Genomic DNA, 20,509 nt, shown 5'->3' with positions numbered 1-20,509 from the left:
TGGTCCAAATCCCTCTAGTGTTACTACAACAATTAAGGCTTGGCTAGAACAAAGACTGCGCACAGAGACCCAAGGGGGTGCACCAAGAAAGCATATAAGATGCGGAGACAAAAAACATGACAGAAATGGAGGATATGGAGCTAAGAATCGCAATTTTGAGGGCTTGCCATAAATTTGTGCAGAGCCTCACGAAAACTAATGAGACCCTCGATGCTACGATAAAGAAATTAGAAAGTAAGCATACACGGACTGAAATAAAGAATATTATACCCAATAGCAGACCAGAGGAGCACAAGAATCAAACCAAAGATTCGACAAAAAACACCCAATTGGAAAAGCAAAATGAAAAAAGAATCCGAAAGTGTGAAGATAGTGTAAGGAGCCTCTGGGACAGCTTCAAGCGCACTAATATCAGAATTATTGGAGTGCCAGAAGATGAGAGACAGCAAGATATTGAAAACCTATTTGAAGAAATAATGGCAGAAAACTTCCCCCACCTGGAGAAAGAAATGGACTTACAGGTCCAAGAAGCGCAGAGAACCCCAAACAAAAGGAATCCAAAGAGGACCACATCAAGACACATCATCATTAAAATGCCAAGAGCAAAAGACAAAGAGAAAATCTTAAAAGCAGCAAGAGAAAGAGGCTCAATTACCTACAAGGGAATACCCATACGACTGTCAGCTGATTTCTCAACAGAAACTTTGCAGGCCAGAAGGGAATGGCAAGAAATATTCAAAGTGCTGAATACCAAGAACCTACAACCAAGATTACTTTATCCAGCAAAGCTATCATTCAGAATTGAAGGTCAGATAAAGAGCTTCACAGATAAGGAAAAACTAAAGGAGTTCATCACCGCCAAACCAGTATTATATGAAATGCTGAAAGGTATCCTTTAAGAAGAGGAAGAAGAAGAAAAAGGTAAAGATACAAATTATGAACAACAAATATGCATCTATCAACAAATGAATCTAAGAATCAAGTGAATAAATAACCTGATGTACAGAATGAACTGGTGATCATAATGAATCAGGGACATAGAAAGGGAATGGACTGACTATTCTTGGGGGAAAAGGGGTGTGGGAGATGCGGGAAGTGACTGGACAAAAATCATGCACCTATGGATGAACTCAGTGGGTGGGGAGTGAGGGTGGAGGGTGGGGTGGGAGCTGGAAGGAGGGGAGTTATGGGGGGAAAAAAGAGGAACAAATGTAATAATCTGAACAATGAAGATTTAAAAAAAAAAAAAGAAATATATTGAGGGGTCTTATCCTGTATGGTATTGTCAATCAATGTCATACAGGGTAAAAGACAAGGGTTTTGAGTTCTAGCATAAGTACAAGAAAAAGCCATCAGACAGTTTTAGGTAGGGGAGGGACAGGTAAAGAAAATACCAGTAATGCCACTGGAAGAAGACAGTACGGTATAATAGCCCAGGTAAAAGATGCTAGTGTCTAATGCAGGGGTGGGCAAACTTTTTGACTCGAGGGCCACAATGGGTTCTTAAACTGGACCGGAGGGCCGGAACAAAAGCATGGATGGAGTGTTTGTGTGAACTGATATAAATTCAAAGTAAACATCATTACATAAAAGGGTACGGTCTTTTTTTTTTTAGTTTTATTCATTTCAACCGGGCGGGATCTGGCCGCGGGCCGTAGTTTGCCACGGCTGGTCTAATGCCAGGTGGTAGTTGTGATATATGTGCATTCTACTGTCTTACCTACAGATGTTCCTTTTTACAGGTTGCATGTAGGGCAGCGGTTGCCAACCTTTCAGACTTCCTGGACCACCAGTGGTCTAAAGACCACCGGTTGGCAACTGCTGCTCCAAAGTTTTCCTTAAATTAGTGGTCGGAATGTTTTAGACCTCATGGAACCACCAGTGGTTGGCGACTGCTGATCTAGGGAATACTATTTAGCCTAGAAACTATAAACAATTATTAATACTAAACAAGAAATTTGAAAAACAGACAGGTAATAACATGCTCTCATTTTCACCTTGTGCTAAATCGGCTCTAATTTGCCTAAGGAATAGGTCCCACTTTCTCACACAGTTATTCATGTGAACTGGTCAACACACTTTCCCTCTGTGATCCTCAGTATCTGCTTTAGGAAACAGTAGCAGCTCCACATGGCTGGCAAACCTCTGCAGTGGTTCTCAACCTTCCTAATGCTGCGACCCTTTAATACAGTTCCTCATGTTGTGGTGACCCCCAACCATAAAATTATTTTCGTTGCTACTTCATAACTGTAATTTTGCTACTGTTATGAATCATAATGTAATTAATGTAAATATCTGCTATGCAGGATGTATTTTCATTGTTCGCGACCCACAGGTTGAGAACTGCTGCTAAAGATATTGGCTGAGATGGAGTATGAAAAAGTAGTTTGTAAGAGCAACATTATTACAAAATGTAAAGATCATTATTATAAATAAGATGACTAGCCATGGTTTTTAAAAATATACATAATTTGCCTTCTCTATATTTTTACTCCTTTTTCCCCTCCAACCTGTTCCAATTGCCCCACTCATTTGCGTGTGTGTGTGTGTGTGTGTGCGCGCACGCGTGCGTGTGCAAAGGTTATGTTTGCAGATGTTTTCTATGAGGATAAGGAAACTAGAGTATGGTGACTAAAGTTACATTTAAAGTTATAATTTTTCACTCTCGGGTCGTAAACACCGCTTCCAGGCACTGGATTCACATGGGAGCTCAAGCTTCCCAGGACTCGGTGCTGTGAGGAGGGAATGATCAAGTTCCAGGCATTGTCCTGAAACAGCAGTCACAATTTAACCATCCATTCCTCTGTAACATGGGTAAGAAATGAAGGCTTCCACTACCATCTAAGGAGCAGCTGCCACCTGAGGAGCTGCTGCCACCCAAGGAGCAGCCCCTGCATGACTCAACACCTAGATCTTTCAGTGAGAGAAAAAATGGGGAGACAAAGTATCCTCAAAGGAAAGAAAAGAAGGGATCATCAGAAAAGCAGCTAAGTGAAATGGAGGCATGCAATCTGTCAGAAAAAGAATTCAGAATAGGGGTAATACAGTTCATAAACCAGAAAAAAATCAACAACTTATGTAAGAATCAATAAGAAATAAAGAGTGATATAGCTTCAATAAAAAACACCATGGAAAGTTTCAGCAGTAGACTAGGAGAAGAGAAGGACCGAATTAGCAAATTAGAAGATAGGGAAGCAAAACACACCCAAACTGAACGGCAATTGGAGAAAAAAAATTAAAAGACAGGAGGAAAGCCCAAGGGAGCTTTGGGACAATATGAAACAAAGCAACATACAAATAATAGGGGTGCCAGAATGACAGGAATAGGAACAAGGTTTAGAAAACTGATTTGAAGAAATAATATCAGAAAACTTCTCTGATGTAGGGAAGAAAAAGTCACACAAACACAGAAAGTCCAAAACAAGATGAACCCGAAAAGACCCACATCAAGACATGTCATCATTATGATGGTAAATGTTCAGGACAAAGAGAGAATCTTAAAGGCTGCAAGAGAGAGACAGAATGATACTTACAAGGGATCTCCCATTAGATTATCAAATGATTTCTCAACAGAAACACATCAGGCTAGAAAGGAATGGAAGGGAATTTACAAAGTGATGCAAAGCAAGGGACTGAATCCAAGAATACTCTATCCAGCAAGGGTATCATTCAAAATTGAAGAGGAAATAAGGAGCTTCACAGACAAAAAGAAAAAAAAAGGCTAAGGGAGTTTATCACTACCAAGCCAACAATGCAAGAAATGCTAAAGAGACTGGTGTAAAAAGAAGGAATAAATAGGGAAGAAAGAACACAGGCACAAAAAACAAAAATGGCTACAAACAAGTACATATTAATAATAACTTTAAACATAAATGGACTAAATGATCCAATCAAAAAACATTGAGTGGCTGAATGGATTAAAAAAAATAATGACGCATGTATATGCTATCTACAAGAGACCCACCTCAGAACAAGGGATTCACACAGACTGAAAGTGAAGGGATGGAAAAATATCTTTTGGGCAAATGAAAATGAAAAAAAAAAAAAGCTGGGGTAGCAATACCTGTATCGGACAAAATAGACCTCAAATTGAAGGCCATAACAAGAGATAAGGAAGGCCACTTCATAATACTAAAGGGATCGATAAAACAAGAGGATATAACCCTGGTAAGCATATATGCACCCAATGCAGGAGCACCCAAATACATTAAAAAAAAACTCCTGGAAGAAATCAAAAGAGAGATCAACAACAATACAATTATAGTAGGAGATTTTAATATCCCACTGACATCACTGGATAAATCCTCTAGACAAAAAAATCAGCAAAGAAACTGCAATCCTAATTGACTCACTACATCAGATGGACTTAATTGACATCTTTGGAACATTTCACCCCAAAGCCACGGAATATACATTCTCCTCAAGTGTACATGGGATATTTTCAAAGATAGACCACATATTGGGTCACAGGCAAAGTCTCTCCAAATTCAAGAAGATTGAAATCACACCAAGCACCTTCTCAGACCACAATGACATGATATTAGAAATAAGCTACAAGAAAAACAATAAAAAATTCAAACATTTGGAAGCTGAATAGCATGCTATTAAACAATGATTGGGTTACCAAAGAGATCAAAGATGATATTAAAAACATCCTGGAAATGAATGACAACGAAAACACAACAATCCAAAATCTATGGGACACACTGAAAGCAGTCCTGAGAGGGAAGTTTATAGCTCTACGGGCCTATCTCATAAAACAAGAAAAAATTCTAATAAATCATCTAACTCTACAACGTAAAGAATTGGAAAGAGAGAAAAAAGAAAAGCCCAGAGAGAAAAAAGAAAAGCCCAGAGTGAACAGAAGGAAGGAGATAATAAAGATCAGAGTAGAAATAAATGACATAGAGACAAAAAAAAAAGATCAATGAAACCAAGAACTGGTTCTTTGAAAGGATAAGGACTATAGATGAACCTCTAGCCAGGCTCACCAAAAAGGAAAGAGAGAGGGTCCAAACAAACAAAATCAGAAATGAAAGAGGCAAAATAACAACAGACCCCACAGAAATACAAAGGATTAAAAAAATACTATGAACAACTCTATTCCAAAAAACTAGACAACCTAGAGAAAATGGACATATTCCTAGAAAAATACAACCTTCCGAAACTCAATCAGGAAGAATCTAAAAATCTCAAGACTGAGAAAGAACTCTCTAAAAATTCATCTGGAATAAAAAAAGACCCCAAATACCTGCAGCAATCCTGAGAAAGAAGAACAAAGTAGGATGGATCTCAATACCAGATATCAAGCTGTATTACAAAGCCACTGTTCTCAAAACAGCCTGGTACAGGCCGATAACGATGGAGGAAATTGAAGCAGTCATCAAAAAGCTTCCAGCAAACAAAAGCCTGGGGCCAGATGGCTGCAAAGGGGAGTTATACCAAACATTCAAAGAAGAACTAAAACCTATTCTCCTCAGACTGTTCCAAAAAATTCAAGAGGAAGGAACACTTCCAGGCTCATTCTATGAAGCCAGCATTACACTAATACCAAAACCAGATAAAGAAAACACAATGAAAGAGAATTACAGGCCAGTATCCCTAATAAAATAGATGCCAAAATCCTCAACAAAATTTCAGCAAATCAGGACCAGCATTACATCAGAAAGATCAGACACCATGACCAAGTAGGATTTATCTCGGGCATGCAAGGATGGTACAATATCCACAAATCAATAAACATGATATATCACATAAACAAGTTGAGAGAAAAAAATTCACATAGTCATATCAATTGATGCAGAAAAAGCATTTGACAAAATCCAATACACTTCCTTGATAAAAACCCTCAGCAAAATGGGAATAGAGGGATCATACCTCAACATAATAAAAGCCTTATATGACAAACCTACAGCCAGCATCATACTCAATGGGCAAAAACTAAAACCATTTCACCTAAGAACAGGAAGGAGACAGGGATGCCCACTTTCACTACTCCTATTCGACATAGAACTGAAAGTGTTAGCCATAGCAATTAGATAAGAAGAAGAAATAAAAGGTATCAAAATTGGAAGAGACATAAAACTGTCATCATTTGTAGTCTAGAGGCCTGATGTATGAAGATTCATGCAAGAATGGGCCTTCCTTCCCCTGGCTGCCAGCACCGCCTTCGCTCTAGCCAGAGCTGCCTTTCCACCTTTGTTCTGGCCCAGGGCTGCTTTCCCATGCTGCCCAGAGGCCTGGAGTGCTCGGTGCCTCTGTATGCAAATTAACCCGCCATCTTTGTTGGATTAATTTGCATACTCCTGATTGGCTGGTGGGCATAGTGAAGGTATGGTCAATTTGCATCTTTCTCTTTTATTAGTGTAGATGACATGCTACTGTACATAGAAAACCCTAAAGACTCCATCAAAAAATTATTAGACTTAATAAATGAATTCAGCAATGTAGCAGGATACAAAATTAATGCTAAGAAATCTATGGCATTTTTATATACCAGTAGTGAACTTACAGAAAGAGAGGTTAAAAACAACAACAATCCTATTTACCATCACACCAAAAAAATTAAGATACCTAGGAACAAACTTAACTAAGGAGGTAAAAGACCTGTACTTAGAAAACTACAGGACACTGAAAAAAGAGATAGAGGAAGACATAAACAGATGAAAGAAAAGACCATGTTCATGGATTGGTAGAATAAACATCACTAAAATGTCTATACTACCCAAAGCAATCTATAGATTCAATGTACTCCCCATTAAAATACCAACAGCATATTTCACAGACTGAGAAAGAACTCTCCAAAAATTCATCTGGAATAAAAAAAAGACCCCAAATACCTGCAGCAATCCTGAGAAAGAACAACAAAGTAGGAGGGATCTCAATACCAGATATCAAGCTATATTACAAAGCCACTGTTTTCAAAACAGCATGGTACTGGCACAAGAACAGACACATAGACCAGTGGAAGAGAACAGAGAACCAAGAGATTGACCCAAGCCATTATGCTTAGTTAATATTTGACCAAGGAGGCAAGAATATACAGTGGAGTCAAGACAGTCTCTTCAATAAATAGTATTGGGGAAATTGGACAAATACTTGACAAAAAAAAAATTGAAACTAGACCACCAACTTACACCATACACAAAATTAAAATCAAAATGGATAAAGGGCTTAAATGGAAGATGGGAAATCATAAAAATCTTAGACAAAGCCATAGACAGCAAAATAGCAGACATATGTAGCACTAGCTTTAACAATACAGCTCCTATAGCAATGGAAACTAAGGAGAAAAACAAATGGGACTACATCAAAATAAAAAGCTTCTGTACAGCAAAAGAAACCATCAATAAAACAACAAGAAAGCCCACTGCAGAGGAAAACATATTTGCCAATGTTATCACAGATAAGGGTTTAATCTCCAACATTTACAGGGAACTCATACAACTTAACAAAAGGAAGATAAATAACCCAATCAAAAAATGGGCAACAGACCTAATTAGATACTTTTTGAAAAAGAACATAAGGCCGAGAGATATATGAAAGCATGCTAAAAGTCACTGATCATCCGAAAGATGCAAATCAAAACGACAATGAGGCACCATGTCACACCTGCCAGAATAGCTATCATCAACAAATCAACAAATGACAAGTGCTGGTGAGGGTGCGGAGAAAAAAGAACGCTCGTGCACTGTTGGGAATGCAGACTGGTGCAGCCACTAACAGTATGGAGTTTCCTCAAAAAATTAAAAATGGAACTCCCATTTGACCCAGTGATCCCACTTCTAGGAATATATCCCAAGAAACTAGAAACATCAATCAGAAAGGATATTTGCACCTCTGTGTTCATAGCAGCACGATTCAACATAGCTAAAATTTGGAATCAGCCTAAGTGCCCATCAGCAGATGAGTGGATTAACAAACTGTGGTACATCTACACAATGGAATACTATGCTGCTGTAAAAAAGAAGGAATTCTTACCATTTACAACAGCATGGATGTAACAGAGAGCATGATGCTAAGCGAAATAAGCCAGTCAGAGAAAGATAAATATCACATGATCTCATGTGGAATATAATGAACAACATAAACTGATGAACAAAAACAGATCCAGAGAGAGAGAAGCATCGATCAGACTGTCAAACCCAGAGGGAAGGTAGGGGAGGGTGGGGGTAAGGTGGAGAGATCAACCAAAGGACTTGCATGCATGCATATAAGCCTAACCAATATACACAGACACCAGGGGGTAAGGGCAAGAGTAGAGGGTGGGGGACAATAGGGGGATGAGGACACATATGTAATACCTTAATCGATAAAAAAGTAAAGTTATAATTTTTCAATTGAAACATTTAAAATATGCTTGCAAAGAAATATAAGTAACAAAATAAACATGATGATGCTTCTCCTTCCTTTCTTCTATTCTCCTTTGATTCTTATTAATTTCTTTCCTCTCCAATTCTGGTATCTTCATGAATGTGAACTGATGATGAAGTAAAAGCTAATATAATAAAGAAGTTTGTAAGATAGCTCTAGCCACAAAGTACTTTAGCAGAAACATGTGGCTGTTGGTCTATTACAACTCTTTTACAATGTTTATGAAATTGAAATGAAAGAACTAAATGCCCCTTATTGCATAATTAGAATACAATCATTAGAACAAGACAATGTTGACATGTTTGTGTTCAAAACCTTAAGATGAGTAGGCAAAAATCGTTTTTGTTTTGTTTCATGTTATGCTGCAAAATAGCCTTCAGGGTGTGGTAGGTGACAGAGAAAGAAAAAGACAACACTTTCAACTATGAAAGTGGAAGCATACAACTGGCATAGGGACAACAGAAGAGAGTCTTCTCTATGAATAAACTAATTAATTTGGTTGAAAAATATAACCTGCAGAGAGCAAAAGAGATTTACTGATATTTCTACAAAGACAAAGATAAGCAGAACAAGTTCCATCAACTTTTGTGATAATTACGGTTACGACATGCAGGGGAAACTGAAACCTTTGTGATAGCAAAAGAAAAAAATGAAATCAAGTCAGTGAGGAGGCCAACTGAAGCTATGTTCTGGTTTCTATTAGCAGGAGGAGAGATATAAATAGTGTCTTGGTAAAAATACAAGCTATCACATGGGAAATAATTGTGAATTACCATCAACACTTTGGAGAGAAGAATTTGTCTAACAAATCTGACTCATCTTTTTTTTTAAATGTCTGTTCCAATCTTGAAATGAGATAACATATGTGAGAATGATTAGAGCACAGTGAGGTACTGAACAAATGGGTGGGTTGTTTTGTCCCGGGGAAGTGACAAACATATTGCATATGTGAATATATGAATGAATGGATGAACAAATGTATTAATTTCCTTAGGTTGTTCCTCAAATGAATTTGTCACAATAAAAATTTAACAATATAATCTCAAACTCTTACTTTTGATTTTATATTATAGTTTAATTCATCTTTTAATTTTTCCAATAATGTTAAAAAGAGAATTCCTTGTAGATTAAGGTGCTTCAAGGACCTGCAACAGCAAGATCACCTGAGGACTTGTCAAAAATGCACAATCTTGGTCTTCACTCTTATCTGCAGAATCAGAATCTGCAATTTAACAAGAGCCCAGCTGATTGCTAAAAGCACATCAAAGTTTCAGAAGCACTGATATAGTTGACATAATTATATTAAAATATAAATCCATACTCCTTTGTAGAGCCCTATTTTCAATATCTTCTTTCTCTATTTTTCTATCCACTGAGATGGGCCAAACATTTTAACTACTTTCTTAGAAGCTCCAAAAATGGTGCTAGTGATGTCTCATTCAGTCCTCAAATGTTGATGTAATCTCTCATGGGTGATTAATGGGATAGCAAGATTGTCATGCAAGAATATATAATAGAGACAATATGAGAGTACTGACAACTAATTACTGACCTAATAAGCAGTGGTTATTAACATATAGTAATGTGATCAGGTTCAAATGGGTATGGTTGGCCATGACAATTTTTTTCTGTAAATATGCAGTAAGTATGTGGGCACTCTGTTCCAATAATATAAAATATGTGACTCATAGCTTAAATTATAAACAGAAAAGCCAAATTTCCATGATTCATAGAAATGAGAGTAGTAAGTAGCATTTCTTTTGGAACTATGCCTTTTCACAAAGGTAAATAATGATAGTTACAAAATTAAGTTTAATAATGCATTCATCCTTCTAACAGTTCTTCTCTACTATGTTCCCAGTACTGTTTTAGATACCAGGAAAATATCGTGAACAGACTAACTCCCTCTCTTATTGAACTTGCATTCTGAGTTGGGCATGGAGGGGAGACAGACATGTATATCATCAGATGACATTAAAGGATAAAAAGGAAAAAAGGCAGGGAATAGATTTAGAAAAGCAAATGTGTGTGTTATTGTGGTTAGCAAAGGCCTCTCTGAAGGAGAGCCCTAAATGAAGGGAGAAAACAGCCATACATATAGTTGTGGTAAAGGATAGCAAATACGAAGGTCCTGAGGTGGGAAAGATCCAAAAACTGCTACTTCCATGTTTGAGAAACAGTGTGGCCAATCTGACAAGAGGTAAGATAATGACATTTGAATTTATGACTAAAAAATGATTCAAATAAAATTAATAGGCTGGTTCAACAGGAGCATATTTAATAAAAGTTGACGTTTTTATAATCTTAATTCTGATATTTCTGACTGGGAAAATGGTTGCATTTTTTACTATGTCTTCCTATGTTTGATTGATAACTAAGTGATGCCATTTATTCATTCAAGAAATATTTACCATGTTTGAGTCTAGTATGTGCCAGAAACTGTGCCAGAGGTCATATAATGACATAATGAAGTTGAGAGTGAGCTTTTATTGCCATATGAATGAATATACATTTCAGAGTGTCAACAGTCCGCATTCATACTAGAGACAATTTAAACAATCTTCCAATCACTATATTTAATAGTTGTCCTTGGTTTGTGATGACCTCTGTGGGTTTCTTTATCTGCTTTGTAAATATTTAATCAGAAAGACTGAATTGAGGGTTAACATAATGTATTGAATATTTTGCATCCAGCTATGCAGCTTCTTTATTATGTTACTACTAGAGGCCCGGTGCATGAAATATGTGCATGGGGGGGGGGCGTCCCTCAGCCTGGCCTGCACCCTCTTGCAATCTAGGACCCCTCGAGGGATGTCCAACTGCTGGTTTAGGCCCAATCCCACTTAAACCGGCAGTCTAACATCTCTCTCACAATCCAGGACCGCTGGCTCCTAACCCCTCACCTGCCTGCCTGCCTGATCACCCCTAACCACTCTGCCTGCCTGCCTGATTGCCCCAACCACTCGCCTGCCTGCTTGATTGCCCCTAACTGCTCGCCTACCTGCCTGATCGCCCCTAACCACCTCTGCCTGCCTGCCTGATCACCCCTAACCACTCGCCTGCCTGCCTGATTGCCCCTAACCACTCGCTTGCCTGCTTGATTGCCCCTAGCTGCTCGCCTGCCTGCCTGATCGCCCCTATCCACCTCAGCCTCAGCCCCGCTGCCACAGCTTTGTCAGGAAGGATGTCTGGAATGACGTCTGGAAGGTCGTTCAGCTGTCCAGTCTAATTAGCACATTATGCTTTTATTATTATAGATTACTATTTTGAATTTATACTTTCAAAATTCAAATGATTTTGTTTGCATTTTAACTGTAATCTTTTGCTGGATAGTTGAAGAATGTCATAATTAAATTGTTGTTGAGTTGCATGGATGGAAGGATAAAGTAAATCAGGGTTTTGAAAACAATGGCATAAATTTATTTCACAGAAACCTTTTTCATCACAATAATATTTCTCACGTTCCATTCAGTGGACAAATAAACATTAATAGACATTTAATTTTGAGGGAAGGTTGAAAATTGCCTTTCATTTCTAGTTGTTGGAAGGGGAACTTTGCAGGTCAGTTCTTTCTAAAGTATTCGTTATGAGGTTGTGGCCTAAAATGGGGCTTCCAAGACCAGGTTAACGGGTGTAATATAATGGTATCAGAATCAGTGGGAACTTTTGAAAAATGAACATTACCTGTTGTCTTTGGTTTCACCCCTGGCCCAAGATATCAGTATACCAATTGGTGGGAGTGGATCATGCTGTAGAGAAGAGGATGGATACATTCGTTTTAAGAGGAAAAACTTTTTAAAATTTGTTTTTAATTTATAGAGGGTGTTTATTAAAGTTGGGGACAGTGAAACAAGGAAAGGCCTAGTATAGAAGAAGCAATGGGAGAGAGACTAGGCAGGGAAATGAGCCTAGGCTGGGCTGCTTTGGCTCACTAAGAAGTCAGAGAAAAGGAGGCCTTGGAGACAGGTTCAGGGAGTTAGCCTGGGATGAGCTGCTTCTGCCCATTGTTCCCTAGTTGCAAGCCTTGTGCGGTCTTCTAGAGTTTAGGACAGGGGTGGGCAACCTTTTTGTGAGTGCGTGCCAAAACCAGCAAAATCTCTTACTCAGAATTCTTCTGCATGCCAACCCTAATTTTTTGAGAACATGTTATGCCTACTTGATATCTCTTAAGGTGTACATATGTGAAGAACCTTGAAGAAATAATAAAATTCATTCGAGCGACAAAAACACAGTATATGATGATGAAAAATACATTTATTTTTTAATGTATACATGTACACTGATAGTCCGACAGAAAACTTTATGACTGTTTGATATTATCAGTGGGACTTTTGCTGCTGCGTCACTGATGACAGAAATTTTACATCAGGTTTATATTTTGTGACCTTCAGAGATATGCACGAGCTACTACTTTCATCCGTCAGGCTACTCCTATTACGAGACTTAACAAAATTCATCACTGAGAACAAAGATTCACAAGCGTATGTGGATGAAACCAAAACACTGGTCGGATCTAGGAAGGCAGGGAGAGTTAAGGCAGAGGCATAGAAATTGCTCCTCCCCTCTCTCGTCAATCCATGTCTATGGTCTTTAAGATAACTTGTTATGTAAAATTATTTATTTATCTAAGATGCACCTACACTGAATTTATCTGAAAAATAAAAAAGTCGATATTAAGAAAAAAATTGTAAATGGAAGATTATAAGAGAGGGTTTCGCGTGCCAGCAAAAGTTACTGGCGTGCCATGTTTGGCATGCATGCCAGGGGTTGCCCACCCCTGGTTTAGGAGATGCATGCCTTTGGGGAAAAAAGAGGGGAAGGAAAGGTATGGGAGTGCTCTTCTGAGGGAGAGCACATTCTGGGACCTTTGTTAGAGGGGTTTTAAAAGCTGGGAGTTTTGGGGAGGATCTCATAGAATATTCATGTTTTATGCTGATGTGCTAAAATGAGATTTATTCCCTTAACTTCACCTGTCCTCGGGTGTGGTTTGCACAAATGTCACTAATTGGAATTCTATTCTCTACTGGAATCTCCCTGAGTAGGGTGATTTAAGGTATTTATTCTCTGGTTGGGGCGAAGTATGAACCATTTGTTCTTAAGTGTGCTTAGTTATCAAAGATAGGATTTTGCAATTTACTAGATGGCTGTAAACTTCTTGGCCATTTAACTATCTGTCTCAGTTTCCCTATTCCACTTGTCCTGGCTTATTCCCCCCTCTGAGACTTCCATTCCTGACATCATTTAGGGGTGATGAGGAAGGATGTTCTGTCTTCAGTAACTGCTTCCTGCTGACAAGGGTCATGGTCCCTGCCTGCATAGGGTCTCGCCCTGTCTGATCAAAGGGAGACAAGGGAATCGAATTTGAGACTGGAACAGAGAGGCTGTTAGCTGATTTTTCCAAAGTACGGATGGGCCAGAATTCCTGAAGTATCATCATCTTGATATGGAATTGTTGTATCCTAGAGGTGACAAATTTGACAAGAAGGTTAAAAAGGCATGGCATAAAAATGCGAAGGAGAATTATAATAACTAAAGGTCTGAGGAAAGATAAGAACCATGTGATAGAGGGTGGGACAGACTTTATAGTGCCCCAGATTAAGTTGGTGGAGGGGCTTCTCTGGATGAAGGTGTGTCACCTGCCTGAAGCACTTTGTTTACTTAATTCAAATTAGGCTAAGGAATACGTTCTAAGATCTCCCTTCTGAAGCAGCTTCTTTCCACCTGAATCTCTTGGGCAGGAAAGAGGAAGCAGTTTCAAAGTGGCAGAACCTTGGTCCCTTTAATCTCTCCTTTTAAATAATAAAGGTTGACATTCTGGAAGCAGAGTTGATAGATTGCTTCATATTTCATTGACTCAATTAAGTAATCATGAAAATAAGTCAGTTCAGTTAAATTATTGAGTCTCACTTCAGGAGACAGTGATGCAGATGGGCTTCCAGGGTGAGACCTATATTGTATATGCAAAGCAATTAGGTAAATAAGGTGCATGTCTATGAGAACAGAGAAACCCCAGAAAGGTTAATGGACACAGAAAATTATAAACTATTTTTTGGGTTGTAAAACTGTCAGTTTAGGAGACTTTCAGATGCAAGTATTTTGCTGGAATGAAATCAAGTAGTGACAATCTGAGAAATTATGCCTTGAGTTTAAATATCTCTGGTGATATCATTGGCTGCTCAAGTAAATTCTCTATGGATTATAGTCCATCAGTAGTTCTCAATAATTCAAATCAAAGGATGGTAAAAAAATGAAACATTCGTTTGGAAGAAAATTAGAAAAATCAGGATCCAATTCAGTTTATAGGTGAAAAATAAAAATTTGAAGCGTTAACTGAATTAGAGCCTAATTCATCAGTGGGACTCGTTAAGTCTAGTTAATATCCATAACTATGTATTATAGATTCTATCGAAACACAATTTTTCCCTAAAATCACCCTTATTTTTTTTAAATTCTCACTCAAGTATATTTTTCCATTGATTTTTAGAGAGAGGGAGGGGGAGAAAGAGAGAGCACGAAACATTGATGTGAGGGACATCAATTAGTTGCCTCCTGTATGCATGCCCTGACCTGGGCCGGGGAACGAATCTTCAACCTAAATATGTGTCCTTGACCGGGAATGGAACCTGTAACCCTTTGGTGCACAGACTGATACACTGACCACTGAGTACAACCAGCCAGAGCTAACACCTCATTTTTATCAAAGATAGCCAAATCAAGACTATTTACTGCATTAAGTCCAGTTTCAATTTGGCCACAACAAGAATAGTAATTGATTATATAGGCTTTTCAAAATCTGCTTTGCTGGCATCTCATAAGGAATCTCCAGATTGAGTTTAATAGCCCACAGGGTGAAGAAGCCAAGCCACACAGTTGTCACCAGACTTCCTGCAATACCTATATATTTGGGTGGATTTCTTAAGTTTGAGGTTCCCAAAATGTCTTGAGGTTCTCTCTTTGCCATCTCCCAGGAAACTATACTTTATTCTTTTTCTGGAAGGACTGCCAGAACCATATGAATAAGCCAGATACTAGGCTGTTTCCCCAAGGGGCTCTTATTGTATTTAAAGTAAAGCTTTTTGGTGGCATCCAAAGTCTAGGCATGTGTCTCTCCATCATGATATTCCAGTCAAAGTCTTGGTTAATAAAACCACAATTGGAAACTGGTTTTATGTGTCCTCCTTATCAGTATTATAAGATCAGTGTTCAGTATACTATGGTTTCCAAGAACGCTTTAAATGTGCCTTCATACAGAATATTTACCTTAAAATAAGTATTAATACTTCTCATTTGAGTCTCAAATTTATGTTGAATTAATGGATGAAATAACCTCAATGTTAATTTTCATCCTTACCATGAAGTAGCCAGATCTTATCCCATGTCCCTGATGCTGAATTCTAATAGAGAAGGTGTAAGAACTTGGTTCTAGGGCACATAGTCAGGCTGCAAACCCAAGCCTTTGGACTTTAAATTCATTACCCAGCCCATTATTATGTACATCTTTGAGAAAACATTATTTAACTTACCTATTTATACATAACATATGATTCCCAAACTTAGTTGCTGAACACATAATTTATCATTACATCATGATTTTGTAGATGAGGAATATGGGCAGGGTTGTTGTTCTGTGATTTCATATGGCTGGGGTCACTCATTGGACTGTACTCAGCAGAAAGCTCAACTTGTAAGATAACAGTTTAATCTTCCTGAGTCACTTTCAGCATGGACTCTCATCATTCAGTAGTTGAGGCTGGCCTTCCTCACATCATGGCAGCTGGGTTCTGAGAGAGAGAGAGTCTAAATACTGCCTGCTATCTTATAGCCTACAAATACAACTGGTGCATTGTCATATTCTATTGGTTAAAACAAATCGCTAGGGCAGTTCATATTCACAAGGATGGGAAATAGACTCCATCTCTTGATGGGAAGAGTGACAAAGAATGTGTGGCTATCTTGAATCACCCCACATATGAAAATAATGGAAATATAAACAAATGAATACCAAGATACGTTTACTAGCTCAATTTCCAAAGATGGTTCTCACTTCACTTAGCTATGTTCACGTTGAGTTAGCTATGTAAAACTTTCTAAAAATTGGGATGTGTGAACTGCAATAAATCAGGGACAGAATAACATCATAGATGGTTGATTGTGGACTCTACTTAACCTTCTTAATGTCCAACAGATGCCAAACAATGTGAAATCACCATAAAGTATTAATGTCAACACTGTTACCTAGTTACGAATTTAATAATAGTAAGTAAAGTTGCTTTTATAGAGGTAATAATAATAAACATCTTTCAAATTTTCAGTTTACATAAAGTTCTAATGGACCTTCAGAATCAGCAACTAAAAGAGTTAAATGATTGGCTTACAAAAACAGAAGAGAGAACAAGGAAAATGGAGACGGAGCCTCTTGGACCTGATCTGGAGGACCTAAAACGCCAAGTACAACAACATAAGGTTAGCATATGTTATGCTATTTACTTTCTACTGGAAAACTAACTCTTTATGTATAGGTATATCAGATACACATGCATATACATTGTTTTTTACAGATAGGAACGAATTAAAACTTCAATCAAGAAGAGTTTTAAAATAATTTGTGCCTAATATTTTTTGAAATGTTTATTTTTCAAATACAATATAACTTGTTTTTTCATATTTGAGAAGAAAATTAAAGCATATTCCTGGAAGAGAACTATGTGTGTATATAATTTCCTGGCAGAGAGTCTCTGAAGGGATTACCTGCAATGCAAATTTAAGTAATAAGACAAGGGTTTTTTTTTTAACATTTTTCCCCTTCAATTTATAATTTCTTGGAGCGGGCCAAGTTTGATGAAAAAGTGAACATTTATAACATTGCTTTCCTATAAAACACAACATCTAATATTTCTTGCTTATCTTTCTTCAGTTTATTTGTAGATTTTCAACTGTGTCCCTGCTTGCCAAAAATAACTTATTGTTTCTGTGATTAGGATTTCTATAAGAATGTTTATGATCTGAAATTTTGAGGGGGCTTCTTCTATAATCATTAACTCGGGGCCTTGTCCAGTCTATCAGGACACACACATACAGAAGAACCTTCATGACTGGCCCAGGATTTGGTTTATAAGGTTTAGCAAAAAAAGATATGAGAAAGTGTGGTTACATTTGAATTTCAGACAAACAATAAAGATGTTTTTAGTTATGTATGTGTCAAATTATTCTTTATTTAAAATTCAAAATTCACTGGGCATCCTGAATTTTATCTGACTTTACTCATGATCTGTGTTTCTTAGATTTATGGCTTTTAAAGGAAATATCTTCTATTTCAACTCAAACCTCCTAAGTCTGCATTTCACCCAACTTCATTCTCTCCTTTTATAACATTGTCAGAACTAGCTTCACAGTTCTTCAGTGCAGATAAAAGATACCTTTCTTTCCACGTCCCACACTCTTTTCTAATGAACTTTGGGTTTCAATGACACATGAGACAGGCCGTTGCTAATACTGCCCCCAAAGCTGTTTATTGGCCACAGAGGTTTAAGAGCAAGCAGTTTAAGGAGAGCTATAGCTCTGGTGATCCCCATCTATTACTCTAACAGGAAGAAAAGTATTAACTGTATTTTAATTTTTATTAAAATTGTGACTAGGAGAGGTTAACTTGTCACATAGATTTTAATTGAGCATCTGATAAAGAAGTTAGATGCAGTGCTAGATCTTGAATTGGGCCACTTCTCCTGTGTGGACCCTGCATTCCTTTGGTAGACTCTGAGCCTGTAGTTTTCCCTTTAGGCTTCACTGGCAGTTGCATGCAGACAATTTCTGTATACACCAGTGGCTTCTCTGAGGGCACTTGCTGGCTGTGGGAGACTCTCAGCCAGTTTGAGGCTGGGCAGGAAGTGTAATTAGTGTTGTCAGAGCTGCTGTTAACAACAAGAAATGGGAGATGATGGATAAACACCCCAGAATCATTGCCAAAGTCCCTTTCAGTTCCCACAATCCCTCAGAAATTTCCCAGCAAGACTGGACCCCAGATGTTCATGGGGTAACATGTCTCACATTTCCAGCCTTTCATATTGTCTCCTGAGATCACTTCCTGAATAAACTATTTGCACCTAAGTCCTTGACTCAGCACCTGTTTAGGGAGGAACCTATGACAGTCTTCTCATTCTGCAAGCCATTATACTATGCCAGCCTTACCACTAACTAAAAGTGTGCTGTTTAGAAATGACTTAATCTCTCAGGCTCTCTGTCTCTTCACTTTGGAAATAAAAGTGAGACAGTTGGTTTCTAGTGTTTCTTCCAGTCATAATTTTAATGTTTCCATTAGTTTGGGACTGTGAGGCATTTCAGGAAAAGGCCAGACGAAGACCAGTATCATTGAATGCCAGGGGGAAGGATGTTGGCACTGGATGCCTGGAGTCTAAGAATGAAACTAGTAAGAAAGACCCCAAAAGAGACATGGCAGAAGAATGGCATGACTTAGGGCAACTATGGGGAAAAGTCTTAGCTTGAAACTGAACAGACTCTATTAAGGTTAGGCCACCCAGGTTCTTCAAATCTGACAATTACTTGAAATGATTTGTACTTTCCTCTGGGAGATATAAAATGAATGGGATGAATAATATTTGGCTAATACTGTCATAAAATTGGAATAGTTTATATTATTTGAAAATTTGCCATTTCTGATTAGTATGAAATTGCTTTGAAGAGAATAATTTGAAACAATGATATGGAAGTTGTTTGTATAATCTTGTACATCCAGGACTTATTCATTTAAGAGCATAAAAGGAAGCAGAAGGAATAGGTTTGCTGGTTCAGAAAGTGGGGCCAACTTTCACCTTTAACTATTTAAACCCACTTCAGGATTATTTTTCATAAAATTAAGACAAGGAAAAGACACAGCCAAGAGAAAGCCTGCCAATTGATAATACTCTTTGTGTTACTTGAATTAATTATAGTGAGAAGACAATGATTTAGCAATTTCAAACAACTTATAAAGGAATTAAATGTATTTAAATGTGAAATATGTATAGTTTCTTAAAGTTCACACTATAAGTAGTGAACTTTTTGTTAGTCTTGCCATGATTTATAAAACAAGATAAATTTTCTTTCTTTAGGTAACTGAGTTTAATATACAGCCTTATTAAAATAGATATTGATCCACTTTGCAGCTTTTATTCCCAAGAATTTTAAGTGAATAAAAATAAGAAAGTGTCTCCTTCTGTCAACAAAATGCATCAGTAACTTTGGAGTAGTCAAAAAAGCCAGCCTACATTTCTGTTGCATGACCACATTTCTCACTTAATATAGCAGTTAAGGTGTTTTTATAGCTTTGTGTAGTTCGATATTAATCCTTGCATCATCCCCATTTTTCCCTAAGAGATGATTGCAGATGACAAAAATAAAGAAAAAAATACAAGTTTTGTTGCTGGAAAAAAATTAAATTCTGCTCAGATAAGAGGGTTCACATGGGTGTGTACTCTCTCTCTCTCAAAATAAAAATGTTTGCAAAGCTCAGAAGTATACCATGAATATTACAGATATGCTTCTCTATGTTCTGTGATAAGATCCTTTGCTATCTTAATATCAACAGCATTTTATTCTAAGGCAGGCTAGAAATTGAACCACTGGGAAATGCCATGAAGATAAATCACTTTTACTGAATTTGCCAATTAGGCAAGGTAAAGCAATCAATCCTATATTGGTAGTTACTATTAAATCTAGACAAACTGATAACTCTGGGTAACTGGAAAAAGTTCCAATTTTCTGACAAATTTGCAAGAAACCATTCATTCTTCATAGCTGTTGCTTTGGGGACAGAATGTAAAGCTTTACCTAGATATGAGTCACTCAAAAGTGATTCTCTGGAGAGTGAACAAATTGAGCCTCTTGTTCCCCTTGTGAAAGAACATGTCAGAAATAATTGGTTGGTTATTTCTGTCTTAAAGGACAGACTTTATTAGTTATGTTGATAAGAAATGAAAGGATTTCCCTTGAAGTGACAACATTATTGAGCAAAAGTCTACTGTGGGCTTGAACATTCATTAATGAAAATGAAGTTTGCTATTTTGGAGGGTATTTTAATAAAAAATTATTTGACAGAGGAATCGTTTGTCTCTTATCACAGTATGACTGAATTGATGTTTAA

The 20,509-nt window shown here is 37.6% G+C and overlaps 1 protein-coding gene across 1 annotated transcript in view; it reads left to right on the top strand.

Moving 5' to 3' along the window:
- DMD (dystrophin) overlaps positions 1-20,509 on the top strand; it is a 2,279,750-nt gene that overhangs the window by 729,285 nt on the left and 1,529,956 nt on the right. The window contains exon 12 of the mRNA XM_023751347.1: positions 16,686-16,836. Coding sequence (XP_023607115.1) covers positions 16,686-16,836 — 151 coding nt within the window. The remainder of the gene's footprint in view (positions 1-16,685; positions 16,837-20,509) is intronic.

This window comes from Myotis lucifugus, unplaced genomic scaffold, assembly GCF_000147115.1.
Source record: "Myotis lucifugus unplaced genomic scaffold, Myoluc2.0 scaffold_20, whole genome shotgun sequence".
Taxonomy (NCBI): Eukaryota; Metazoa; Chordata; class Mammalia; order Chiroptera; family Vespertilionidae; genus Myotis; species Myotis lucifugus.
This window is presented reverse-complemented; position numbering and strand designations above follow the sequence as displayed.